At 48.6% G+C, this 26,927-nt stretch overlaps 2 protein-coding genes across 3 annotated transcripts in view; both read right to left on the bottom strand.

Moving 5' to 3' along the window:
- Atp9a (ATPase phospholipid transporting 9A) overlaps window positions 1-554 on the bottom strand; it is a 114,298-nt gene extending 113,744 nt beyond the window's left edge. The window contains exon 1 of the mRNA XM_078051902.1: window positions 398-554. Within this exon, the coding sequence (XP_077908028.1) occupies window positions 398-465 (68 nt within the window). The 5' untranslated portion in view covers window positions 466-554. The remainder of the gene's footprint in view (window positions 1-397) is intronic.
- Window positions 555-7,802: 7,248 nt separating this feature from the next.
- Sall4 (spalt like transcription factor 4) lies at window positions 7,803-25,857 on the bottom strand. 2 transcript variants are annotated; one of them, XM_040275529.2, is made up of 4 exons: window positions 25,444-25,857; window positions 14,574-15,572; window positions 12,197-12,477; window positions 7,803-9,923 (listed from the first exon to the last, which is right to left on the bottom strand). In XM_040275529.2, the coding sequence occupies exons 1-4, from the start codon at window positions 25,571-25,573 to the stop codon at window positions 9,501-9,503; spliced, it is 1,833 nt and encodes a 610-aa protein (XP_040131463.2). In that variant the 5' UTR covers window positions 25,574-25,857; the 3' UTR covers window positions 7,803-9,500. The 2 variants fall into 2 exon arrangements, with proteins under 2 accessions (XP_040131463.2, XP_005325266.2); XM_005325209.4 differs by having other exon boundaries at window positions 13,260-15,572; window positions 25,444-25,856.
- Between the last annotated feature and the right edge of the window lie 1,070 nt (window positions 25,858-26,927).

Here is a 26,927-nt window from a genome sequence, read left to right as displayed (position 1 = left end):
CTCGCGAGGAATGTTCCCCGAGCCCAGCAAGCCTTCCTCCAGACCCAGTCGAGATCACAACTGCAGGGAGTGATCGCCAAACAATAAAGGAGGAAAAGGCTCGGAGGATTCTAATTCCGCACGCCTGTAAACAGCCTTGGGCGGGCCGGCTTCCCAGGGTTTCCAGAGGAAGGTGGGCGAGGGAGCGAGGCAGCCAGGCGCTCGGGCCCAAAGGGACGGGCTCAGGCTGGGATGGCTTCAGAGGGTCCCTTTCCACCGCCCGGGCCGGCCCGGCCGCAGCTCATGGCGCCCGGCGCGGCGCGCAGCCAACCTGTCAGGCCCGGCCGGCCGGAGCGCCGGCACCCAGGCTCCCAGGCGCGCACGGACAAAGGAGGGGCGGCCCGCCGGGCCCACTCACCCGGCGCGGGGCCTGCTGTCCATCCGCTTCTTCTGGCGCACCGGCTGCAGCGGGATGTTGTCCGTCATGTCGGCGGCGCCGCCCGCCTTGGCCGCCGCGCCCCCCGCGCCGCCTGGGCCGCCGCCCGGTCCGGCCTCCGCGCCGCCGCCCGCCGTCGCCGCGCCGCCCCGGGGGAGGAGGCGGCGGCAGCGGGCGGGCCGGGCCCGCAGCGAAGGGGCGAGGTCGCGAGCGCCGGGCCACGCGCGGAGCCGCCCGCGCGGCCCGACCGACGGACACGGGCGCACCATGAGCCCGAGCTCCGCGCTGCGCCCGCTTGCTCCGCGCCGCGACTGCCACGGGGGGCGGCCTGGCAGTGTCCGCGCCGCCGCGGCAGCCGCAGTGTCCCCGCCCCCGGCCCGCGCAGCGCGCCCCCCACGCGCGCCCACCCGGCCACGCGCCCCCCGCCCACGCCCCGCCGTACGCGCGCGCGCCTTGCCGCCGCCGCAACCCCAGCATCCACCCACCGGCCAGCCTTGCTCAAGGCCCACCCCTCTCCAGAGTTCACAGTCACACGCGCACCTTTCCACACTCACCCCATCACAGGCACAGTCATGTTCACACATGCACACATCCTGCCACGCTCAACCCCCAGCAACACCCCATATCCTCAATTACGCGCACTGTACACGCAGGCACAACCCACCACATCTCACCCCCTTTTGGTCACCCTAGTCCGTACACCTTACATCTCACACATGTGTGCCCCCCAAGAATCATAGTCACATGGGGACATACACCTTGGCACACTCAGCTTTTCAGACTCCCTCACCCTTTATTCACCCTGTCTGGATCCACACCCTCACTCTCCACCTATACTCCTGGAATTCACAACCGCACACACTGCCTCATTCATCCGAACACTCTCACACTACCTGGCACACTCTATTCCCACATTCACTCCACCAGCCACCTCTTCGGAATTACACATGTGCCCCACACTCAGTCCTCGGACATGGAGTAGGCTCTACCATGTGTCCTGTGATTCACAGTCACACCTGACCCCTTCCACATCCACATTTGCACAATATTTCCAAAGGGCTGATAAAGTTTTTTTTTTTTTTAATTTTAATGTTTATTTTTTTTAGTATTTGGTGGACACAACATCTTTGTTGGTATGTGGTGCTGAGGATCGAACCCTGGCCGCACGCATGCCAGGCCAGCGTGCTACCGCTTGACCCACATCCCCAAGCCCCAGCCACATCCCCAAGCCCCCTGATAAAGTTTTGTGAACACAAGAAAAAAAGTTTGGGAAAGAGGAAGGAGGTTAAAAGTCAATATGTAAAAAGCCTCAAAATGTAATAATAATAAATCAATCTAAAACTAAAGCAAACTTTATTTATTTATTTATTTTGAGTACCAGGGATTGAACTCAGGGGCACTTAACCACTGAGCCACATCCCCAGCCCTATTTTGTATTTTATTTAGAGACAGGGTCTCACTGAGTTGCTTAGCACCTCCCCATTGCTGAGGCTGGCTTTGAACTTAGGATCTTCCTGCTTCAGCCTCCTCAACCACTGGGATTACAGAGCATGCAGTGACCAAGCCCAGCTTAAAGCAAATAGTTACACGTAATTATATTTCATGTTGGATGTGGACAGCTTTTAGTATGTTTGCCTCCGTATAGGGTGGAACCACCAAATACCCCATTGTCTGGGGCACTGTGTGAAAAAAAAAAAAATGTGGAGCTATTAGAATCCCAACTAAGTTTGGGATGTGTGACTTATGTCCTAAAGAAGTTGCTTAAGAAAGGAAGCATGTCAGGGCTGGGGATGGCCCTGGGTTCAATCCTCCAAGGCTGCCATTAAAAAAAGAAAAGAAAAAAAAGGAAAGGAAGGAAATGGTCGTTAGAAGCTCCTGCCTGTAACTTTGAGGAGGAAATAGCATTCTTTGGCTAATAGGCCTGTGCTTCCTGTTCTCTCTCTCTCCTACATCCAGAAGGATGCTCCACATGTAGAACACATAGCCACCCCCTAAATCTCCCTGGGCCAGCCCCTCCAAGCCCCACCCTCAGATCAGCTGCAACCAGTTGATATATGCAGCAAACGTGAGCTATTGTTTTTATCAAGCACCTAAAACCTGCACAGAGTTCCATGTTCCCCCAACTGTAATCCAAGTGGGAATGATCCAACCTACTTCACAAGTGAGGACACAGGAGCTCAGTGGCTGCACAAAGCCACGGGTTAGCCAGCAGCCAGGCTGGGCTTAAAGCCGGGTCTTTATGCTCCGGAAAGCAGGACCCACACTTTTCATGACACTTCCCGCCACTAACCCTGATTCCAAATACATTCCGTCTCCCTCTGGTCCTTAAGGGGGAATCTGTGTCCACTTCCCCAACTGCCTTATTTTCTAAAATACCAGGCATGGCCCCCTCATCGAGGGTCCTAATGTCACTTCCACCTCCTCCCAGCTTCGGAGCTTGAGGCAAGTTAGGAGATCTGCAGGGCCTCGGCTTCCTGATCTTAAATTGGGGATAGTGATGGTAACAGCCTCCTAGGATCCTTAGAAGGAGTGCACGAGTGGATCATGCGTGTTAAGAGGGTGCCTGGCACAAAGGAAGCTCTGTGAGGCTCCTCACGACAGAGTGTCGGAAGGATTCAGGGCCACGAGAGCATGGGAAAAGTCACCTGTTACGACTGCTACTACTATGGCTGTGAACATTGTTTACTCCCAATCCAAGAATAAATGCCACAGTATTATCAATGGTTATCAGTGGATAAAATAGTTCAGATAGATTTGTTTGTTTGTTTGTTTGTACCTCACTAAGTTGCCTAGGGTGGCCTCAAACTTATGGTCCCTCCGACACAGGCTCTCGATCTCTGAAATTAGTGGGGCAAGTTGGCACATGCCTGAAATACCAGCAACTCAAGCAACTGAAGCAGGAGAACAACAAGTTTGAGGCCAGCCTGGGCAACTTAGTGAGTCCTTAAGCAACTTAGAGAGCAGCTGTCTCAAAATAGAATATAAAATCTATAAAAGGGTGGGGAAGGGGCTGGGGATATAGTTCACTTGGTAGAGTGCTTTCCTCGAATGCACTGGCCCTGGGTTGAATTCCCAACACCACAAAAAAATAAAAAAATAAAAGATATAGCTCAGTTGGTAGAGTGTTTGCCCCACATGCACAAGGCCCTGGGTACCATCCCCAGCATCAAACACACATACACACACACCAAAAAAAAAAAAAAAGGGCTGGGGATGTAACTCAGTGTTAAGCATCCATGCATTCAATCCCCAGTACCCCCCCTCCAAAAAAAAAGTTCACAGTCACTGGGATTACCAACATGTGCTACTGGGATGGGCCAGATGGATTCTGAAACAAAATTAATAGTCTTTTGTTTTGTTTTGTATTTTGGTCACAGTAGTCTTCAATTTACAGAAAACTAGAGCAGACAGTAAAGAGACCGCCACATGTTCCATAATCAACCCCAGGCTTGACTCACAGTTTCTCTCTTTAACATTTTGCATTAGTATGTATGCACATCCAGATGAAACTTTTTTCTTTTCATTTTGTCAATATACTTTTTCTCTAGTCAACATATGTTACTACTTTCACAATAATGTTTTCTTGGAATAAATTTTTTTTCTTTTTTTAATGTTTATTTTTTAGTTGTAGTTGGACACAAAACCTTTGTTTTATTTATTTATTCTATGTGGTGCTGAGAATCAAACCCAGGGCCTCTCATGTGCTAGGCGAGCGCTGAGCCACTGAGCCACAACCCCAGCCCGAAATAAAATTTCTACATAGAAACTTTCTTTTTTTTTTCTAAGTATTTTTTTTTTTTGTAGTTGTAGATGGACAGAATGCCTTTATTTTATTTGTTATGCGGTGCTGAGGCTTGAACCTGGTGCCTCACATGTGCTAGGCAAGCACTCTGCCACTGAGCCACCACCCCAGCCCTAGAAACTTTCTTTACCTTTTTTTGTTAAATAGAAAAATCTTAAAGACCAAAAAAGTCCCTATGAAGCCCCTCCAAAGGTAGTAACACCTGCATATAAAACCAGGGGGAACTCATGGGTGGTTTTTTACTGCTTTTGCTTCTCCAAATATTCTTTTTAATAGGAGAGGAGACATTTTTTAAGTACTGCCTTCCAGCAAGGCTGCCTCAGGACTCTTTTTTTTTTTGGGGGGGGGGGACAGGTATTGAGCATTGAATTCAGGAGCACTCAAGCGCTAAGCCCACATCCCCAGCCCTATTTTATATTTTTCTTAGAGATGGGGTTTGAATTGCTTAGTGCCTCAATGTTGCTGAAGCTGTCTTTGAACTCGAAATCCTCCTGCCTCAGCTTCACAAGCTGCTGGGATTACAGGCTTATGTCACTGCGGAAGTAAGACTTTTAAAGGCTTTTGTTTCACTTTATCTCATTGTGAGAAAGATCCAGATGGTTCCATGAGGCAGGAAAAAGGCCAGGAGTTCCTCCAGGGCACTTCCTGGAGGTATTTAATGTGGTACATTATGTGATCTAATGACACAGTTTAATATGGTTCATGGTAATAACAGTAGGAGCTTAAGAGCAGACCTTGGGGAAGGATTGAGCATGTGGCAGGCACTGTACCAAGTGCTTCTTAGATGTTCTCATTTTTGTCCTGAATCCCTCCAACCCTAGGAGAGGGGCAGGGTCTGTGCAGCGACAGAACAGGCAGGTTAGACAGGGGTGTGCCTCCAGGGACACAGTGTCTCTTCCTGGCCCCATGGTCCCACCTCATGGTTCAGTCTTCTTAGGAACAGCTCCCCTTTGCGGGGTGCATAACATCTTTCTCCAACCAACAGGCCCTGGGTGCAAGAAGTCTAACTCCTAGACTCCTGGAAAGGTCTCTGAAAGACAAGCCAGTCTAGCCAGGCAGGTGGTGCACATTTATCCCAGTTTCTCGGGAGACTGAAGCAGGATATTCGCAAGTTTTGAGACAAGACTGGGCAATTTAGCTAGAATTGTTTCAAAATTTAAAAAGAAAAAAAGAAAGAAAGAAAAAAAAAGGACTGGGAATTTTGCTTTCCAGAAACCAAAGAAACTGGTCCATAGACTTCACACAACATACCCCATGATGTCAGGTATGGGCCAGAATATCCCTGAGACTCTCCGTTCTGGCCTTATAAAGCCTCAGTTCACAGACCTCCATGCTGGCTGGTAGCTGCTTGGATCTGCCTTAAGGAGGCGGTGCTTGGTGGTGAGCTGGCAAGGAGTCAAGGCTGGGGACAGAGGACATGAGGTCCTCCTGGAGCCTAGAATCTTCCGCCTGAATGAATTATCTCTGAATGGACACTCTAGGTATTCCCCAGAGTGGCTTCTCTGCCTTGGCAGCATTGACATTGGGCTGAGTGTCTCTGTTAGAGAACCATCCTGCATGGAAAGGTGTGACTCGATGCGAGTGGCAGCCCTGTGCCAGTGTGATGACCACAAATGTGTTCAAACGTTGTAAAACGTCAGGTGGGGGCAAAATTGTCCCTGGCTTGAGAATCATGGAGCCATAGGTGATGTTAAAGAATTTTTAAACCTTTGTCTCTGAACACTTGGTAATCCTGTCCACCACCTCACTAAGAACACCTTAGGTTAACAGCTTTCTACAATCAACATATAGAGCCAGGAAACTGTGTGTGTGTGTGTGTGTGGTGCTGGGGATGGAACCCTGGGCCTTTTGCATGCTGAGTCAGCACCAGGAGAAAACCAACAGAAGAGGCCATCACTCAGGTCTTAGAATGTTCCAGTTAATAAGAAACAAACCCTGCTTCTTGGAGGAGCTGTAAACGACCTTGAAAGGTGACAAGGAGCTGATGACAAGGACTCCTCAAGGTTAGCAGTGCCCTTCACCACCTCTGAGCTATTTTGCAACTATGTAAGTTGCAGAAAATTGATAGTAATGCAAATGATTGTTTATAGAAATGCAAATGAATTCCCCCCTAATATAGCTCATTATCTGCCCTGTGGCTACAGTCCATGTTTTGCCCAGTTTTAAATTCAAATCAATATTCCTAGTTGCCTGAACTTGAATGCTTTACCACTGAGCTACACCCCTCATGCTGCTGCTTTTGTTTCTGTAGTGGTTACTGGGGATTGAACCCAGGGTTGTTGAACCACCCAACCACATTCCATCTCCCTCCCTTTTCTTTTTTTTAGCAGGTCTTGCTAAACATCTTAGGACCTCCCTATACTTGCAATTCTCCTGCCTCAGCCTCCCTCCCATCATGCCTGGCCCCTGAGACTTTTTTTGCTTTATTTATTTACTCTGGTACCAGGGATTGAACTCCGGGACACTCAACACTGAGCCACATCACTAGCCCCTATTTTGACTTTTATTTAGAGACAAGGTCTCACTGAGTTGATTAGTGTCTCACTGTTGCTGAAGCTGCTCATGATCCTCCCCTATCAGCCTCCCATGACACTGGGATTACAGGCATGCGCCACTCTGCTTGGCCATTCAATTTTGTATTTTTAAAGTCAACCATCAGGACACGGTGAGATATGCCAGGAAATGGATGTTCATAAGCTTGGACCACATTTAAGGTAAAGGTGGTGTCCACTGCCAGCAGCCTTCTAACCAGAGATATCCATTTGATCCAGAGCTGGTGCAAATTCTAAACAGTTCTTACACAGTCTCACTCTAACTCCATGCACCCAGTGTTAGATCTGCTTCGAATGCAAGGTAACCTGAGATCCCAGGAAGCAAGCTATTCTGCCCAGAGCATCCAGCCACGGAGTCACATAGGGATTTCAGATATTTTAAAAGAATTAGCCAGAAATGGGTTGGATTTTGGGAGGATATCTAAAATCACGACTGGGAATTGTCCACCACTGTGAGAACCTTCCCTTGCACTAAATCCTCCCTCCTGTGTGACTCTCAGCACAATCTCTTTCTTTCTTTGTACTGGGATTGAACCTAGGGGCGCTTTACCACTGAGCCACATCACCCACCCTTTTAATTTATTGAGATAAGAGTCTCACTAAGTTGCTGAGCTGAACTGCTGGAACTGGGGTTGTGGATCAGTGGTAGAGCGCTCGCCTAGCATGTGCAAGGCCCTGGGTTCGTTCCTCAGCACCACATAAAAATAAATAAATAAAAATAAAGGCATTGCGTCCACCTATAACTAAAAAAATAAGTAAATAATTTGCTGAGGCTGGCCTTGAACTCCTGTGCCATCCTCCAGAAGTGCTGGGATTATAGGTGTGCACCACCACACCTGGTTCCATTCCCCAAAAGAAGAAAAAAATGAAGAAGTGGCAGGTAGAAAGGTCTCATGTATGCCCGGGAAGCAGGTCCAGTGTGGATGTAACCAGATGTGTATCTTTAGGAAACAGAAGGTCACAAGACAACTGAAAATGATGGTCAAGCTCTCAGGTTTGGAACTGAAGCTATCAGAAAACAATACACACCTGGTAAGTGGAAAAAAAAAACATTCAAAGTTTATTTTGCAACAGACAAACAGCATCAGCAGGTCCTACAGGGGTTTCTCCATTGGTCACACATTCACTAGGCACTGTGAGCTCAGCAGTGAGAGCCACTGGGGTGTTCTCCGTAACAACACCGCGTCACAGTGTAAACAGGCGCTATGACTGTGTTCACTTACAATTCCAGAAGGAAAGGCACAACTTGGCAAAAACATATATTTTTTTTCTTTTTCTTTTTTTGGATCCTAAAGCCAGGTGCAATAACTAAGACAAAACTTTGGGTAACAGTCTTGATCCACGTTTCAACAAGGGCCACCCAAACAGAGGGAATCACTCCTCGGCCCCAATGTCGGGTCCTTCTTTCTCCTTCCTCATTCAACCACTAGAGCAGCCTCGGCATCTGCTCTACATTATCACATGCACGAAAAGGGGATTTAAAAAAGGAATCACAAAGACATTGTGAATGTCTGGCTGTTCCCACCAGTACGTCAACTCTTAGGTTTAAGACAGGGCCTGGGAATACTTCAGCGGTCCTAAAATAGGAAAATAAAGACTATGGCTACTAACATATAAAAAAATAAATGAGGTAGATAAATTAAAGCTTTCACACCCAGGACTCGCCTGTTTCAACTTCGTAGCCTTCATGCAACTCAAGGAAAAATAAAAATCTTCATTATTACTTGACGTCAGTTGCACTACGGAAATTGAAAAAAAAAAAAAAAAAAAGAGGAAGAAGAAGAAGAAAATGTGAATCTGTGATAGAAGTCCGCCCTTCCATGAGCTTCTTCTTGAGAATGAGAATGTAGTTCTTCAATAGAGTAGGCACTGGCGAACTACATCACGTCACCTGAGAACCCCCACTCTTCTGGTATCTGGGAAGACAAGGCATCTGGACATGTGGGGAGTAGCTGGCACTCTTGGGGCTTCAAATGAACTGTCTTTAAATAAGCAGCAACACACACATTGGCTCCCTAAGGACTAAAATAAGTCCATGAAAGGGCATCCTACTAAGATTCTAAGGTTGAAGGAATTTTGTTCATTCTACAACCTTAGGGTTTTTTGTTTTGTTTTTTGTTTTTGTTGGTTTTTTTTTTAAAGTACATTCAAAAATTAAAAAAAAAAAAAAGATGGGCACAGGATTGAAGGTCATGTAAAACAGGCCCCTAAGTAGAGGGCAGAAGGTGTCCATCCACTTACTTATGCACATTTGGTTGCCCTGGAGGTAGAGTGTACCCCCCACCCACCCAATTAGGCTAAGTAGCTGTCTTTTCCACCAGGGTGCAGTAAATTCCAACTGTTTCACCCTGAAAGAGGCAACAGTCTTTGGAAAGTCACTCTCGGTTGTACAAAGCTTCTATGTATACATACAGTTTGTTGCAAGTAACAAAGCTACTTTGCAAGACCCGCTTCTTTCCAAAAGAAAAAATAAAATAAAAATAAAAAGGTTCTAGTCTGTTTTGGTATGCCTATTTTTGTTTTTCAATTTTTCCTTTTTTTGCAAAGCAGCATAGCAACAATCGTGATTGTAGGACTGCCCAAGGTTGAGGTCACAACCGTAAACATCATTTGCATATCAGTAAGAATAAAGAAAAGAGGAGATGGGTTCTTGAAGAAAACCAAAAACCAGTCCAGCTCCCATCCATTCCACGGGATCTGCACTTCTCCTGGTCGGCAGGTGCTCCTGGGCTCAGCTGACTGCGATCTTGTTTTCCTCCAGGAAATGAGGGAACTGGTGTTTGGCAACGCTGTCGGCAACACCCGGCTTCTCCACCTCGGCACTGCCCCCGGACTGGGAGTCCATCTTGGAGACTGTGGCGCTGCTGGCCACAGAGCTGGCCCCCAGGGAGACGGGCAGGGTGGGAACGCCGCCACTCTGGATCACGGAGATCTCGTTGTTCTTCACGGCCAGGCCGCCGTTGAGCACGCTGGTGTACTGGTTCCACACGACAGGGACAGGGTCCACACGTACCGAGGGTGCCAGGATCTCTTTGGGAAATATTTCGGAGACTCTCTTTCCATCCGTACCCAACAGGGCCATGGTGTTCTCGATGGCCAGCTTCCTCCCGCGGCGAGCTGAGTTATTGTTTGCCCCATGTGTCATGTAGTGGACCTGCGGACAGGACAGAGTTTCTTAGCAAATATTCTACTGCTCCCCAGCAAGACCAAACCAGCCTGCATGTGGCTTTGGTTCTACCCAACGAGCGTCTCTCAGTATGGTTTTTTAATTTAGGAAGTAGATTATATAAAATAAAAATTCAAATACCGGGTAAGGGGGAAGCAGAGATCTGGCAGTATCTGACCAGCACTCCTGCCTAGAGAGACCAAGGCAATGCCTAGACTCTTGTCTCTGTGTGTGTACTTATGCGAACACCTGCTACATGCCAAGCACTGTTCCAAATGTCAAGGTCAATATTTGTCCTATTCCCTTGTAATCCCAGTGGCTTGGGAGTTGGGAGGCTGAGGCAAAAGGATCACAAGTTCAAGGCCAGCCTCAGCAATTCAGCAAGCCCCTCAGCAACATACGGAGACCCTGTCTCAAAATAAAAAGTGCTAAAGATGTGGCTCAGTGGTTAAGTGCCCCTAGATTCAATTCCTGGTAGCATTAAAAAACAATAACAACAACAACAACAACAAAAACCAAGGCCTTGGGTTCTATCCCCAGCACTGGGAAAAAACAAAACTGAAATCTGGTTAGGAAAGCCACAGAAGGCCAGGTTGAGAAGGAGATGCTATTCAGTGTAGGTCTTCCTAAGGAAAGACCCTACTACCTGTCCCCTGGCTTTTCTTCAACCTGGATGCTTTCCATAATTATTTCTCCTGCCTGCCCTTCAAGTTTTCAAATATTTTTTTAGCCTCTTTAAAAGTTTAAAAAGCCTTGCGGGAGATATCAGGTTTCTCAGGCACTCAGTGCATCTTTACTGACACCCTGGAGACCAGTGGCCACCCCACGGTGCGGAACAGAAGAGGCTGCTTGTGCATCACTAGCGCTGCTCACTGCTGTTGCTAGCAGTGACTGAGAAGGCTCTAGTTAAGAGCACTTGGTCTTGCTCCAGGACAACTCTGGAGTTCATCATTACCACCATCCAGGGCAGCCAGGGGCTTATGCACTGATGAATCCTTATAGTTCTATGTATCACAAGAGGCTGCCACTACATATTCCTACCACAAAGCTTTTACCAACTAGATTTACATAATTAAAATAGAGAATGCCTTTTAGGTCCATTTTAAGATGAAGTTTTGACTTTTATTTTAACCGCAAGGAAATGAACCCATCTACTTGTGAGGTGGGAAAGAAAGATCCAGAGGGATGCACACTGCTCAGGGCTATACAGAAAACCAGAGGTGGGGCCAGGTGGAAAACCCCAGAGCCCTCTTCCATCTGCAGGACACTTTCACCCTTCACAGGGGCAGCTCCTCCTAACAGCAGTAATAGCCCAGACCACTCTCTGGAAGGACCCGGCTGCACGGCTATTAACCTGGAGGCCACTGTTTGTTTTAAACTCCAGTGCTTCCGGACATGCATCTATATAGTACTCATATTTAATCATGGTATTTATCTCAACTTAGCAGGCCAGGAAACAGAAATTCAGTGGTTGTCAAGCCTGGAAGGTTAAACCAATGCATAAAATGATCAATATTAGCTCACAACTAATAACAAAGATCTTCTGTTTCCAGACTTAGTCTTTGGATCTACTTAGTGTATTTTTTTCTTTGGCTGCACTGGGGATCAAACCCAGAGCCTCATGCATGCTCAATGTCCCATCAAGTGCTGTACCACTGAGCCAAAGCCCAGCCTTTAACTATTAAAAGAAAATTAGAGCCAGGCACAGTGGCATATACCTATAATCCCAGAGGCTCGGGAGACTAAGAAAGGAGAATCACGATTTCAAAGCCTTAGCAAAAGTAAGGGGCTAAGCAACTCAGTAAGACCTGTCTCTAATAATAAAATACAAAATAGGGATGGGGATGTGGCGCGGGGGTCAAGTACCCCTGAGTTCAACCCCTGGTACCAAAATAAAAAAAAGAAGGATATTTCAAGAGCCATCACTTATGAGATGTGATTATATATCCCCTTGCCTTTTTTTTTTTTTTTTTTTTTTGCAGTACTGGGGATGGAACCCAGGGCCTCACACATGCTAAGCCAAGTGCTCTACCACTGAGCTACACCCCCAGCACCTCCCTTGTCTTAAATGGAATTTATTGGGGCTGGGGATGTAGCTCAGTGGTAGAGCATTTGTCTAGCATGTGTAAGGCCCTGGATTCCATCCCCAGTACCACACACACACACACACACACACACACACACACGCAAAATTCCTAAAGTGGAATTTATCACGAAACACACTGATAAATCACCCTGCCAAAAAGCGCAGCGAAACCCACCTTCAGGTTGCCTTTGGTGGTGAAAGCTCGCCCACATATGTTGCACACGAAAGGCTTCTCTCCAGTGTGCGTGCGTTCGTGAATCTGAAGGGCACTGGCGGATGAGAAGTTCTTCCCACACCGCGTGCAGCCATGTTGCTTGGCCTGTCGGCGTGGCTGGGCCGCTAACAAAGGTGTCATGCCTGGGGACATGGTGGAGGGTCCTACAAATGTGCCGGGAACTTCAACTTTGACATAGGTGGGCTGTGCTCGAATAAACGTTGATGGGAGACTGCTACGACCTAGTATGTGAGGGGAAGAAAATCCAAACCTTTATCATCCAACACCCACTCATCCTTAGAAACAAGACAGCTTTGAAAACAACTGCCCACTAAACCATCCTGTAAGATGGCTTACAGGAAATGACACCTCACCAGCAGCATGCCTTTGGATTATTCATCTGCACAAAGAATAGAGACTGGAAAATGGACCGTTTCAATTTTGCATCAAAGAATGGGCAACATGGGAATACATGTAACTCAAGTTCAAGTTTCTGCATCAAGAGTTACCTTTAAAACCTGCCCAGAACCTATCTGATTCTATGATGCACCTGTTACCCTATCTTACTATTAATGACATCAATACGTGCCCCAACATGATTTGTACACTTAAAAGATATTACCCCCCCACTCATAAATGACTTGTGAACATTCCATTAGGGAACAAGACCTCAGAATCAAGAAACTATAGTTCATTTCAGTGGCCAAAAAGCAGTTTTGCCCACTGCTACTGGGATTTGCTTAAGATCACCCCTAGATCCCCATGGGGTCAAAAACAAAAATAAAAACCAACAGTAATGATGCTTGTCCACACCCAATTTGCATTAACCACTATTAAGTAAAAAGCCTGTTCACGGCTAGGACAGAGGTGGTTATTATGTCCCTCTACCCAGAAGTACAGGAAAGCTAATTGCCCTACAGAGGAGCTGCTTCAGATCACACTCCGTTTGCAAAGTTCAACCCAGGTTCCTTTTTGATGACCTTGAGCCCACCAGGGACATAAGTGAAATCCAAAGCTCTATCACCTTCCATCTCGGGGCGGCTGTTCTCGGAGCTCTCAGCTTTGGCCCCAGCATCGGGAGACCTGGACTTGATGCTTTCTGCTGGGCTATTGGCCGGGGACACGGCCTGGAAGGACAGGGTTTCCATGGCATCTGGGCTTCGGCTCTGATACTCCTGGTCGCCCAGGAGCGAGGACGAGTCGTTGGTCAGGCCGTCGCTCTCCACTGAGCCATTGTCTCGGCTGCTCTGGTGCTGCAGGCCCCCAGGGGCAGGACCCACCTTCACCGGGGCATCTAGGGAAGCCATCGCAGGGAACCCCAGGGTGGGTGATGCCAAGTGGGTGCTGGGAAGAGGTGCAGGGACCTTGGAGGAGCCAGCGGGGGCATCCTGGGACATTACTTCATCTACATCAATGCTCTCGACCTCCTCGGGGCAGGAGGCACCTGTGCCACCACTCTCCCCGACCATCATGGGCTCGGAACCTGTAAAGTCACAGGGGCTGTCCGGCAGAGGCGTGTTGGGAATCTGGCCACCCATGTGCATCCGGATGTGCTGCTGCAACATGACCGCGTTGGTAAACTTCTTCTGGCAGATGGGGCACGAATGCTGGGTCTTTACAGATGTGTTGGCTCGGTGAACCCCAAGATGCGTCTTCAAGTTGCCTTTGGTAGAAAAAGCCCGGCCACAGACCTTGCACTGGAAAGGCCTCTCCCCGGTGTGGGTGCGGTAATGCATCTTGAGAGAGCTCTGGCAGCTTAGGACTCGGTGGCAGATGAGACATTCGTTGGGGTCGGTGGGGGCCTTGTCGATGTTTTCCACCAGCTGCTGTAACTTCAGGGTCTCTGACCCTGGCTCGGGGGTCCCACTCCCCTGGAAGCCACCAACCCTTGGGGAATTATGGTTGGGTCCCACCCCAGATAGTGGGGGTCCACCCTCACTTTCCGGAGAAGGCCCAGGCTGCAGGTCGCCGGGCAGCGGGCCACCCAAGAGGTCCTTGGGGTTAGTCCCCGGAGAGAGATTTTGAGGTAGCCCTACGCAAGGGGTCCCTGTTACAAGGACAGGTTTGCTGTCTAAAGAGAGACTCGATTCATCTACAGGGACGGGGACAGAGAGTGCATAGGGGATGCCATTGCCTGCTGCCATTTTGTCCTGGAACTCGGCAAACAGCTGGGGGTTCGCCTTCACCTGGGGGTGTCGGTGAAAGTGTACCTTGAGGTTGCCCTTGGTGGTGAAGCGGTGACCACAGACAGAGCACACGAAGGGTCTCTCTCCAGTATGGGAGCGGAGGTGGATCTGCAAGGAGCTATCAGTCCCAAAAACCTTGCTACAGTACTTACACTTGTGCTTGAAGAGGGCCGCCTCGTCTTTGGGTTTGACATCCACAGCGGAGATGTTCGGTGGCTTCCCTTTCCCTTTCTTGGATGGGTCTAGCGCCATGGCGGAGAAAGGGCTCTGGAAGAGCACAGAACCTGGGGCCTGAGGTAGCAAAGCGCTCGGGAGCCGAGACACCACATTCGGGAGGACCCGTGACCCGTCGGGCTTCAGGGCAAAGGGGCTCAGCCCTGGGGACAGCGAGCCGGCGGTGGAAGGGATGTTGGCATGAGGTAGCTTGGCTTGTTTCAAGGCATCCAGAGACAGGCCCTGGCCTCCGGCCTTCTGGCTGAGCAGAGCCACGGTGGCAGACACCTGCTGGGACACGTGGCTGCCCAGGGTCTTCAGGGCCTCGGTCCCGCCCGAGTGCAGGGCGTGCGCCGCCCACATGTTCACCTGCACGCGGATCTGCTCGGTGAGCTGCAGCTGCTGGAGCTGCTGCTGCTGCAGGCACAGGATCTGCTCCAGGACCCACGGGATGCCGTGGGCGCTGGGCACCGGGGCAGGCGGGGCGTCGGCGCTGCGCTGGTTCACCGCCACCTTGGTGCCCCGGAGTGCCTGCAGAGTCACGTTAGTGTTGGCCACTTTGCCTTTGGGTAAATAGCTTATGTCCTGGGGCGAGGGCGGCAGGGCGGCCTCTGCCTTCAAGTACAGGACGGGCTCCGGCTTCTCCTTGGCGCTGCCGCTGCTCCCCTGGTGACCATCCTTACTGCCGGGGCTGAGCGGCGGGTGGTTCAGCACCGCTCTGGAGAAGTCCTCTGAAGGCACTGGTCCCTCGCTGTCGTTCATGATGAGGACAGGTGAAATCTTAGTGCAATTTTTCTTATGTTCCAAGAACTCCGAGAGGCTGAAGAACTCGGCACAGCATTTCTCACAGATGTGAGTGTCCTCTTGGCGGAGCCGCTTCGCAGTGGCTTTGTCCCCACCTGCTTCATCGCCACTGCCCGTGTGGTTCATTGAAGCACCTGTGACAAGAGAGGAAAAAAGCTAAGAACTCAACCCAAGGAAAGGACAGGTGACACCTAGGAAAGAACCACGACTTGCAATGACAGGCACTCCTCAGGTGTTCCCACGGGAGAAAGCTGGACTTGGAGATAGATGCACCCACAAGGTCGGAATGAACAAAGCTGTGGGCTGAATTATGCTCCCTCAAAAGATATGGCCAGCGCCAGCTCCGTGGTAGAGTGTGCGCCTGGCCCATGTGAGGCCTTGGGTTCCAAACTCAGCACCAGGGGGGACAAAAAAAAAAGATGGTCCTACTTCCCCATGTGGCACACCCCGCCCCGACTCGAACCTGTGCATGTGACCTGATCAGATAAGGTCTTTGCAAATGTAACTAGACTGGGCCTAGGGTTTATCCAAGGCTGGTATTGTTATTTGAGAAAGGGAGATCTGAGATGTACCAGATGTCTCCCTCAGAGCCTCTAGAAGGAACCAAACCTGCTATCATCTACATTTGGACCGGCCTGGACTCCATACCTGTGAGAGAATAAATTTCAGTTCATTTAAGTCATCCAGTCTAAGGCAGTTGGTTAATGGCAACCCTAGGAAAGGAATATAACTTATCAAAACAATCCCATCCCAACCCCTGCACCTCTCTCAGAGTCAGCTTGCAGAGGCAAACAGATGGGTTATGCCGTCTGAGAGAAGGACATTGAACCTGCTCAGATCATGGCTGCTGTCCTCCTTCTTCAGCCCACAGTAATGAAAGGCAGTCACGACGCATTCAACCAAGGCACCCAGCGCCCGCTTTCCAGGGGCACAAGAGCTTAAAGGTGCCAACAATTCAGATGGTAACACTAAATTCCTGTGAAATACAGAGCACAGCAACTTGGGTGAATTGAGATAGGAAGGACAAGAAGAATGTTCCCAGAACAGCTTCACCTGTGGGGAACACACGGAAAAAGACTGCAATGCCCAAGCAAGACACGAACGTAAAAGACTTCATTGACTTTTTCAGATTACGACAAACCCGTTGCAGTGTCTTAACATTTAGGACTTTAAAAGGAAAAAGAAGCCATTATAGAAAGTAAGAAGTATGGAAGTAGGGGAAAGAAATGGTGGACCCCCCACCACACACACAGACTAACAACTTCTGCTATAATTCTATTTTTCTGAAATGAAATACACGATCCCTGATCCAGGATCCTTCAGCTGTTTTTTTCAACTTATGACAGTGTGACAGTAACACAGGCTTAGTACTTGGAATTCTGCATTTTGACCTTTGCTTGGGAATCCTCTTGCGATGCTGGAAATCCACAGAATCACCAGCAGCAAGTGAGATCTTCAGCACCATAGCGTGGTTAGGCAGGGGCCTCGGTCAGTTAGGCATATTAACTGCATTCTCTGCTCACGATAACTTCAACTTACTCTGGGTTTATCGGGATGTAATCCCACTATAAGTCAAGGAACATCTGTGTACAAAAGCTAAGTCCTATTTTGAGTCTTATCTTCTTAAAAATGACTGACCCATAGATTTTTTTGGGCAAGTGGATCCTATCCAGATTAGGGTTAGTATTAGCGTACACATTCTGATTCCCTTTTGAGGACTGTGCTGTACCCAGAGGCTGGGGTCCTAGGAATCTGAAGCCTGGTGGGGAGTCTCTGTCCAGCCCCCTGCCACCCTATCAGGTAGGCTAGGCCCTCCCTTAAGAAGGCACTGGAGCTTGGAGTCTCAGACCTAGCACCTCTGGGCTTGTGAACCTGAGCCATACACACATTTGCACAAGCACAAAGATCCATGTTATCAAGTGTGCACATGTTTGTTTGTTTGTTTGTTTGTTTTTAAAGGCAAAACTGTTTACAGCGGTGACAAAGATAATCCTGGTTCACCCACAGCGCAAAAAAAGAGTGTAAGTTCTGCATGCTGCACAAGTCAGGTGATGTAAGCCCCAGAAGCAGGAAGTAGCAGGACTTCTTTTGTTTAAAATGAAGCCTATGTGTGACTTCTCCATGTAGATGGAGCCAAGGCAAGGATGCACACCACTTTCAAATAAATAAACAATTGCTTTTTATGTGAGTAAACCATGGATTTTGACTGAAAAGCTTCCAATAGTTTGGAGGAAGGATGGATCCTGAAGAACAACCTTAATAAACTGACTTCATTTTTACCAATTTCAGACTGAATAAAAAGAAGACTTCCAAAGTCACCCAGTGCCTACCTCACCAACCACGCTCACCACCTACTGTGTGCACAGGAAGCAGGGCTGTGGGGGCAACGATGGACCCACCATTTGTTTCCTTTCATGTCTTTACATTGCAGCTATTTTTTCTCAGGGATATTTTTGAGATTTCAAAAGTGTCCCTCCTTCCAACACACAAACACATGTAAAACACACACAAGAAAAACCACACACATTCCTTCTTTATGGCACTGGGATGAACCAGGGATGCTTATTTTTCATATGAAGACAGAGCCTTGCTAATTCTCCCAGGCTCACCTCAAATTTGCAATCCTCCAACCTCAGCCTCCTGAGTCACTGGGATTAGCCATGTGCCACCACTATTCCTCCACATCCTTTTTTTTCCCCCCCAGTACTGGGAATTGAACGCAGGCCTCATGCATGCTAGGCAAGTGCCCTACCACTAAGTTACATCCTCAGCACCAGAAAGAATATGATGCCACAAGGCTACTTCCAGAGACAGTGCATAGGGGAGGCAGAGCACAAAGACCTAAGGCCTCCATAGCACTCTGACTCAGTCCTAGGTTAAGAGTCAAGTTAAAAAACAAAGACAAAAGAAAAAAAAAATCTCACCAATTCCCAGATCAATGGTATCTGTATATGCAATTCATGTGCTCAAACGCAGTGCTTATGGGTAGGTAATGGGGGTGGTATTAACTGGCACAATCTTTCTGGAAAAGCAATTTTGTAATTATGTGTCCAAAACTTTCTCTGGGGGAAATACACCCACAGGTAGGGAACATAAATGGATATAGCTTCTTCAGGGAGTCATCTGGCAACATCTTAATTTTAGTTTAATTCTCCTCCACTCAGCAATTCCTTTGTTAGGAATTTACTTCCTGTATTGCAAGGTATTTCTTGCAGCATTTCTCATATTAACAAACAAGTACACAAATGGACACACACTGTCCATCAGGAAGTTTCTGGTTAAATAAATCAGAGTGCACAAAAGATGAACATTGTATCCTACCAAGACAAGTAGACTGTGTTAGTGTGCTCCTCCACTGAACCACCGCCCAGGAGTTATTTCATAAGAGGGGAAAAAAAGGAAGAGAACAGGATGTGTATATAATGTGCTCCCGTTTGGGCTCACAGATAAAGACATAAATATGTACATGGAAACGGAAAATGATACAAGAGAAACAGTTGCTGGTATCCACCTCCTGTAGAATGCACCTGGGAACTCAGGTGGAAGAGAAAACTGTAAACTGTACCCACCTTTGTCCTACGGCTTCTTTTAGATTGACATTAAACATCTAAAACACACCTGAAACTCCTGGGTCAAGCTAACTCCTCACCTCACCCTTGTGTCTCTCTCCTGCTTCTGAAGACCCAAAGTTCCCGCAAAAATGTGAAGCTCCCCACGCTGCCCCTTAGGACCCAGGCCAACCTCTACCCACCACGCATACTCGTCAAAGGCCTGTGCCTGAACTCATTTATCTTCAAATCCACTTAACCAAACAAGCATCTTTCTGCTGTTTTGTAGATGTGAAAATTGAGGCTCAGAAATAATTAAGTGGCTCAAGGTGACATACAGCTAAACTAAAAATAAATAAGTACTGAGTTCTTAGATACTAGTTAAGGAGGACAATAAGACAAGGGACCTAGTCCACCCCCCCACCCCCGCATGGTACTGGGATTGAACCCAGGGGTGCTCCACCACAGAGCCACATCCCCAGCCCCTAATTTTTAGACAGGTCTCTGTAAATTGCTGATCCACCATGTCCTGCTATAATGTTTCATAAATATATTATACTGTGGTTTCTTTGGAGCATCACAAACCAGTACCATATCAATAAATGTTTCTGTCCCTCTCCCCGGTAGACGATAATCTAGGGGCAATATTCTCTCACTGAAGGTACATTCTAAAGCAGGAATTTTTGTTGTTGGGCAGAGTGCTGGGGCTTGAACCCAGAGCCCTGTGTATGCTAAAGATTCGATCTATCAATGAACTACACAAACCCCAGCTCCTAGAAGCAGTCTTTTAATTTTTTTTAAATTTTAGATGGACACAATACCTTTATTTTATTAATCAATTTTTACTTGCTGCTGAGAACTGAACCCAGTGCCTCACACATGCCAGGTGAGCACTCTACCACTGAGCCAGACCCCAGCTTCTAAAGCTGGCATTCTTAAGCAGGGGTTCATGAAATTAGGAAAAATATACTTTTCGTTAAGTACTGAAAATGGGCATTTCTTTTAATTTGGCATGTGAGGAGTAAGTGACAGTGGTATCAGCAGAGCCTGTGACACTGTCACAAACACACACACATTTTCACATGGCATGTGAGGAATAAGTGACAGTGGTATCAGCAGAGCCTGTGACACTGTCACAAACACACACACATTTTCACATGGCACTAGAGTTGGTGCAATGACTCGACAATTCCATGGTTACCTAACAGGATGCTGATCCGTTACTTATTGTATTAGGAATTGTTATGGATTATATTAATTAATATAGGCCCCTGGGTACAAGCAGGAGGACCAGGACCCAGTTCCAGGATACCCAAATCCATGCCTGTTAAAGTCCCTGATACAAAATGGGCAGTATTTGCATATAATGTGGACATCCCTCTGCATACTTTGAATCCTCCCCAGGTGACTCATAATACCCCTAATACAATGTAAATGTAGGGGAAGTCATTGTTCTAAAGTGTGTGGCTTAGGGAGCCAGGGCAAAAGACAAAAGCCTATGCAGGACGGGTACAGATGCAAGGTTTCCCCCAAACACTTTTCCCTCTAGTTGTTGATAGACCTTTATTTTATTTATTTATATGTGGTGCTGAGAATCGAACCCAGTGCCTCACACACGCAAGGCAAGTGCACCACTGCTGAGCCACAGTCCCAGCCTTTCCCCAAACATTTTTTGACATGTGCTTGGTTGAATCTGCAGATGCAGAGCCCGCAGACAAGGAGGGCCAGGCACTTCTGTTCCCTTGGCATCCCGTGGATCTTCAACATGTCCACGGTATAAAAAAGGTTAAGCTCCTCTGCTGGAAGGATCTACTGGTTCCCAGAGTGATTTACAGCCCGAAAACCAGCTGCCTTCACTGTATACACAAGCCTCGCAGCCGCACCGGCAACATCCCGCTAGAGTCCATCCTGCTAGAGTCTTAAAACAGCGGCAGCTCTGTTTGCCTGTGCAGTAAAAAGTACTCGTGCATCCCCGCCACCCCTGGCACATCCTGAAGGCGTATTTGCCAAGGAGTAAGAGGACTCCATGAGGAACAATGGCTGGGTATGCTTAAATTAACCCGAAAAGAAAAAAGCAAAGTTCAGAGGGATTACACAGCAACTCCTTCTTCCATCCCTTGGCCCCACCCCCACCCCGAATTTTAGGAATGTTATCTCTCAGCATCTAGTTATCCAATAAGTTGGAAGAATGCAGTAAACCCAGCAGGGGTCTTAGATTCAATCACAGCCAAATGGATAGGGAATACTCCTGGTATTGTGAAGGAAGAAAGTTAATCTGCCAGAGGCCAATCAAATTCTGGCCACGCTAAAACGCTTAAAAATTAAAACCTGTGTATCTTGAGGGAAGCATTATGACTCGGGCTTATCTGCTTTCTCATTCCTATATTAGAAGAATGACTAGGAGCAGATTATCTACGGCACACAACATCTCCTGCCCTCCCCCACCACCCAGATAAGGGCTGACCAAAAAAACAAAAGGAAGTTAGGTCCCCAAGTGTTGTGGAGCCAGTGGCAAGGGCCCTGTTAACCAGTTTAATTTTTAAAAATGTGTAGATGGCAAATTAGACCCCAAATTAAATTTCTACTTAATTAAAAATTTTAAAAAGTTTCAAGGGGCCTTGGACCAAGGTCCAGGGAGGCTCTGTGAAGAAAGGAAGAGTAAGAAGATCAAAAAAGCCTGCTAAGGTGTGTGATCTCTCTGGCCATCGGGGTTAGAGATGTGCCCCATTTTGAAATCTGCAGACTCCAGAGGGCACGGGGCTTTGTTCCCTCCTGAGGATCCTTCCTGAACAAAGCCTGACAAGAGTGTGAAAAAAAAGATTTTTTTATTTATTTTTTTTAAATGGCAGTGACTAGTGATGCAGTTCTTGTCTGGATTTAGAGGCCTTTAAACATGTCTAGAATTTTTATTTTTAAATAATCCAAAGTACAATAGGTTAAAAGTGCTATGAAAGGGGAAAGAATTCAAGAAATTAGTTCCCTATCACTTTTTCCAGGGCTACTAGTAAGGCCCAAAGAAACCAAGTGCCAACATCATTTCCAACTTGCTTCCCTAGAACCTCTTCATCTAAGGCCTGGAAGGGCATATTCAAAAAACTGAAAGGGTGATTACCAAACCCAACCAGCTTCCCACACTAGACATGACTTTTTCATGTGGGAAACAAGGAAAAGAACCCCATCCCCCCACCAACTGCTCAAAGACCACCACAAACGCAACCCCTTGGATTTAGGGCAAGGCTGGAAAAAAACCAAGCAGGCCAGGCACCGTGGGCAAAGTCATCCCAACCTGAAGCCACAGTTGGTTGTGAGAACTAAAGATCAGGTACCTGAGGTCCAGACTGGGTCTACCACAGAGTAGCCCATTTTCTCTGCAGAATTATTTCAGCGAGCAGCACAACACCATCCTGACACGATAGTAAAACTAAGAACATTTTCTTTTTAACAAAATTATTGATCACATTCCTAACACACTTCTACAACTCAAATAATCTAACGATCATCTTATCACCGTTGTAATAAGGAACCCAAAAACTCAGGGGAAAAAAAAAAGAATGAAGTTAGCCTCCTGTTCACACTGCTGAAGCTCATGCAACCAGACGGGAACACAACCCCTGCTCTAATGCCTTAAAAAAACCACCACCAACGAGTTCCCTAGCACCCACCAACACTTCACATTTCAAAAGAGGAAAAGATAACCATCTCCAGCCTCCCAAAATGGTTCCCAGCCCCTACCTACAGGGAAACTCACTAACTGCAGGAGCCACACAAGTGTAACTGACTTGAGCCCAGTAGTGTAGGGCCGGGTTCTTACAGTTGAGGAGCGTATTTAACGATGCAATTTATTTTTAATGAATAAAAAAAAGGGGGTTGTGGGCAAATTGCAGTCCCCTCTTCTTTTGGGGGGAAACTCAGATGAATTGGCCTGAAACCTCACCGAAGCCAGTGTAGGTCATTTTAGGAAGTTACTTGAAACTTGGGAATCTTAATCGTTGATGGTTGTAATCCAGTTTAGCACAAAGGGCGTTTGAAACCCTTTTGAGAAAATGCTAATTTTCCCTAAGTAGAGTTAGCTCCCTCCCCGACCACCTGCAGATTTTTTGACCTGCTAATTATTACCCCGACTTCATTTTTCCTCCCCACCCCAACTGCCTTCTCAAAGAGCGTGGCAAAATAAAGCCAGTCCAATTTTTTAAAATCATACCTATCATTTATTTATGAGGTTCGTCAGATGCAAATATCCAAAATGTAGCCATTAAAAAAAAAAAATTCCTACTTGGGGAAACTATACTGTCCCAAAGCGGCAACTGAGGGCTCTGCAAATACATTCTAGGATCAAGGAATTCTTTCCAAGAATTCCAAAACCTTGGCGATGAATAATGGGCACAGGCGGCACTGGCCGGAGTCACTGGAAGAAATCCCCAGGGGTGTCCGTCCTGGGCCTAACCTAGCACTCTGCAAAACACCCTCCTCAGCCGGCCCCACTCACCAGGTGTGAGCCAGCGGCGGTGCTGGGACCCGCCTCCTAGCAGAGGGCTTGGCTTCAGGACTCGCCTCCAGGGGGCGACCGCGCGCAACTCGGCCAGGCTGGTTTGCACAAACCCTGCGGATCAATAGTGAACTCCCTCCCAAATCGCAGTGGGAGCGCACAGCCAGGCCGGAGATCTGACCCAGCTCAGCTAACTTACACTCCGGCCAACGTAAATTTCGGAAGCCCTCCGGTAACAAGCTTTCCCTAAAAGGTGCAAAGCCCCACTTGTGTGCGCCCACCCAAAATGAAGAGGGAAGGGAAGGTCAAAGCAGGACCAGGGGAGGGGTCAGCGCCAGGAGCTCGCCCCTCCTCTCGGGAGGAAGCGGGCGGGCGGGCAGGCGGAGGGTTAACCCTTTTGTTCCAGGTGGGCCAGGCCACGAAGCCTCTCCACGCTCCCCCCACCTCCCAGCCGAGGCACAAAGAGAGTCCACTCCAGCTCCTGCGCCCTCGAGTGTGCCCTGCCCTGCCCATCAGAAGCCCCGAAATCCCACGCCCACCCCCTCGGGCAAGCCAGTATTTTTCATTTGTCCTGGAAATCTTGTTTAGAGGGTGTTGGGAACGCGGTGACTTAATTTTAACTAGTATATATTTGGAAAATTGCATTCCTTCCCCAAAGGAGAGTGCGGGAACCAAGAAGCAGCAACCGTCTTCTCCCCAAAGCCAGTGTCGGAACTGGCTTCTCGGTGTCCGGGGCTGCCACGCACAGCCCATCAACTGGGAAATTAAAAGGGCAGGCTCCGAGAGGAGGTGAAAAAATGCCCCCTCCCCCCACGCATACGGCTCAAAATTTATCAGGCGACAATTTGGCGGGCCGCGACGGAGAGGAGATAGTGGGAAATCGACTCGCTCCTAAACCTCCTCGGCTAAGTGGCCGGGGAGAATGGGAGTTTGTCCCCGGCTCCCGGCTCCACTGGTGTCCCGAACGCCGCTCGACCCGGAGGCGCTGGCCGCGGAAACGTGGGCCGGGTCAGCCCCAGGAACTCGCCCTGGCCGCGACCGCCCAACCCTGGCCCGACCTCGCCCCTTTCACCTCGCCCAGCTCCCCAGAAAAAAAACGTGCAGGGAGCCCGGCGGGTGCGCTACGGCGGGGTGGCGGTGCGCCGGCTGCCCCGGTCCCCGGGGGCCAGCACCCCTCCGGTTACCGCGGTTATTTTTAGGAAGTCGGAAATCAAAGATGGCTGGAGGTCAGGCCCCGAAAGGTTAGGGCGAAGATCGGCAGGCGGCGTAGCCTCGGGGAAAAGGCGAAAACCAAGAGAAAAAAAGAAAAAAACGTGAAAGGAGAAACAGAGTTTTCTTTTCCACCAACTCTCAGGGCGCTCCAGCGCCCTCCACCGCGCGGGTGGCCAGCACCCCAACCCCTGCGGGTGGGCAGAGGTCGCGCCCCCTCCCCCACTTGGCCTGGGAGGGGCGCGTGCAACAGATCGCCCTCCTCCGGGGGGTCTTCCAGGGGTGCGCCCCTCCTCCACCCTCCTACAAAAGCCCCCAAGGGGTGGTGGACAGGGAGGAGAGCCTTGGGGTCTCTTTCTTTTAACCGGCGCCAGAGAGGGAGGGGGAACCGAAGTTACCGCGGGGGGGGGGGGTTACTAGTTAAAGGAGTGGAACCAATTAAGAAAGAAGCTGAGGACTAGGAGAGGAGACCCTTTTAGGAGTGAGGGCGACAGCAGAGAGTGGGGGTCAACTTTACAATAAGAGGGGAAAGAGCTGGGGGTGAAACTTACACAAGAGAGAAGAGGGGGAAAAAAGTGTAAAATCTGAAAAGACGGAGGTGGGGGGGGGATGAGGCTGCCTCCCTTCCCTTAGAGGGAGTCCCCAGAACCCCGTTCCACAATCCGCACTAGAAGCCGCAGCGCCCCGCAGCCCGCGCCCTCGAGGGTCCCGCGAACGTCCGGGAAACTCCAGCGCCGCGCCGGGCGCTCCAGCCCCACTCACCCGGCTCCCCCGCCGCCGGCGCCGCTGGGGCCGCATCTGCGAACTCTGGAGTCGGCTGCGGCCGCGGCTGCTCGCCCTGGTCCTCCTCCGAGTTGATGTGCTGGGGTTTCGCCTGCTTGCGCCTCGACATGGTGCGAGCATCGGGGCGCCGGGAGAGCCGCGGTTATTTGCCCTCTCCGCCACAAATTCCTGGAGTTGGGAAATTTACCCCCCTCCGGCCAGAACGCGCATGTCCCAGTAATTATTATTATCAATAATGCATTGCGATTTATCATGAGCCCTGACAGCTGATTGGCCTGGGTCCAAGACCTCAGAGATCATTTAAATAAGCCCTCATTGATCAGGGAGGGGCGAAGCATTCTGGGCTTTGTAGTCCGGCCCTACATGTGACAAAGGCGTGTTCATCTGGGGAGCTCAGCTAATTAGCATCCGGGCTCAGATTGGCTGGGGCGTGGACGAAATCCGAGGGGACCCATCCTCGCTCCAACTATCTGAGTCCTTGGAGAGGAAAAAGGGGGGAATGTATGCTTACCAAAGGACCAGAGGCATTCCTAAAAATTTTGGAACGTGGGTGGGTGTTCAGTAATGAGCTCCAAAAATTGAGGTTGATATCCACCAGCTGATGAGGGAGGCTTCTCACAGTCAAATACTTTGATTCAATTCTTATATCTACAAAAAAAAAGAAAGAAAGAAAAAACCCTGAGATGTGACCTGTGTGGCCTTCCACCTTTTTCGTGATTGACCTTGTTTAAATTGAGTTTAGAAACCACAGAAGAAGGGTGAATGGGGGTTTATTCACCTTCCACCCATCGCAACTCTTAAAGCGGCCCTCCAATGTGCGGGTTTCATATAACTACGCACCGTGATTTACCCCCTTTAAATGATGAATAATGCCAACCCCCTACCCCGCCCATTCATATTCACAAGGTTTGGTCTGTGGTTGCAATGTAGATATTGATTTTTTTTAAAAAACTTTGAAATGACTGGCTACCAAATATAGAAAAGACAGATTAAAAGCAAGCATAGTCAGAGATAATATCAAAACAGTAAGCAATTGCATTTTTCTCCCGTGAGGCATGAATGTCTTGATAACATCATATTTTATTACTGAGACAATGCTCTTACATCTACCATGCAATCCCAACGGGCAGTCTCAGAGTAGCTCGGTGTTACTAATTATCATTGGGCCTTTTTGCAATACAGAGTTTATTACAGAAACAATATATATTTCAGAGTGATCGTATCATCCCTCACATAGGGGTGCCTGGAATTTTCTGAAGATAGGTATGTGTGTATTTACATCATAAATCTACATAAATTCAATTTGGCTCACTGCCTTGCACAATGTAAGTGCTCAATAAATTGTTGAATGAATGATGAAATCTTCATTCTTCTAAGTTCTCCTTGATGCCTCTAGGCCTGCATTTCTAGTTGACATTTACTTCATTGTAAGGGACTGTGCAAATATACAACCTTTCCACATC

This window comes from Ictidomys tridecemlineatus, chromosome 5 (assembly GCF_052094955.1).
Source record: "Ictidomys tridecemlineatus isolate mIctTri1 chromosome 5, mIctTri1.hap1, whole genome shotgun sequence".
Lineage (NCBI taxonomy): Eukaryota > Metazoa > Chordata > Mammalia > Rodentia > Sciuridae > Ictidomys > Ictidomys tridecemlineatus.
The sequence above is the reverse complement of the archived record's forward strand: the minus strand, read 5'-3'. Positions and strand labels throughout refer to the sequence as shown.

Bases quoted from the DNA above. Each gene is read 5' to 3' on its own strand.
- Sall4 (XM_005325209.4), bottom strand. From the start codon at position 25,573: ATGTCGAGGCGCAAGCAGGCGAAACCCCAGCACATCAACTCGGAGGAG. The intron at 12,478-13,259 runs GTGATAGAGCTT...CTCACATACTAG, and splicing joins CAGCCGCCCCGAGATGGAAG to GTCGTAGCAGTCTCCCATCA. The intron at 9,924-12,196 runs GTGGGTTTCGCT...TCCTGTCCGCAG, and splicing joins CCACCAAAGGCAACCTGAAG to GTCCACTACATGACACATGG.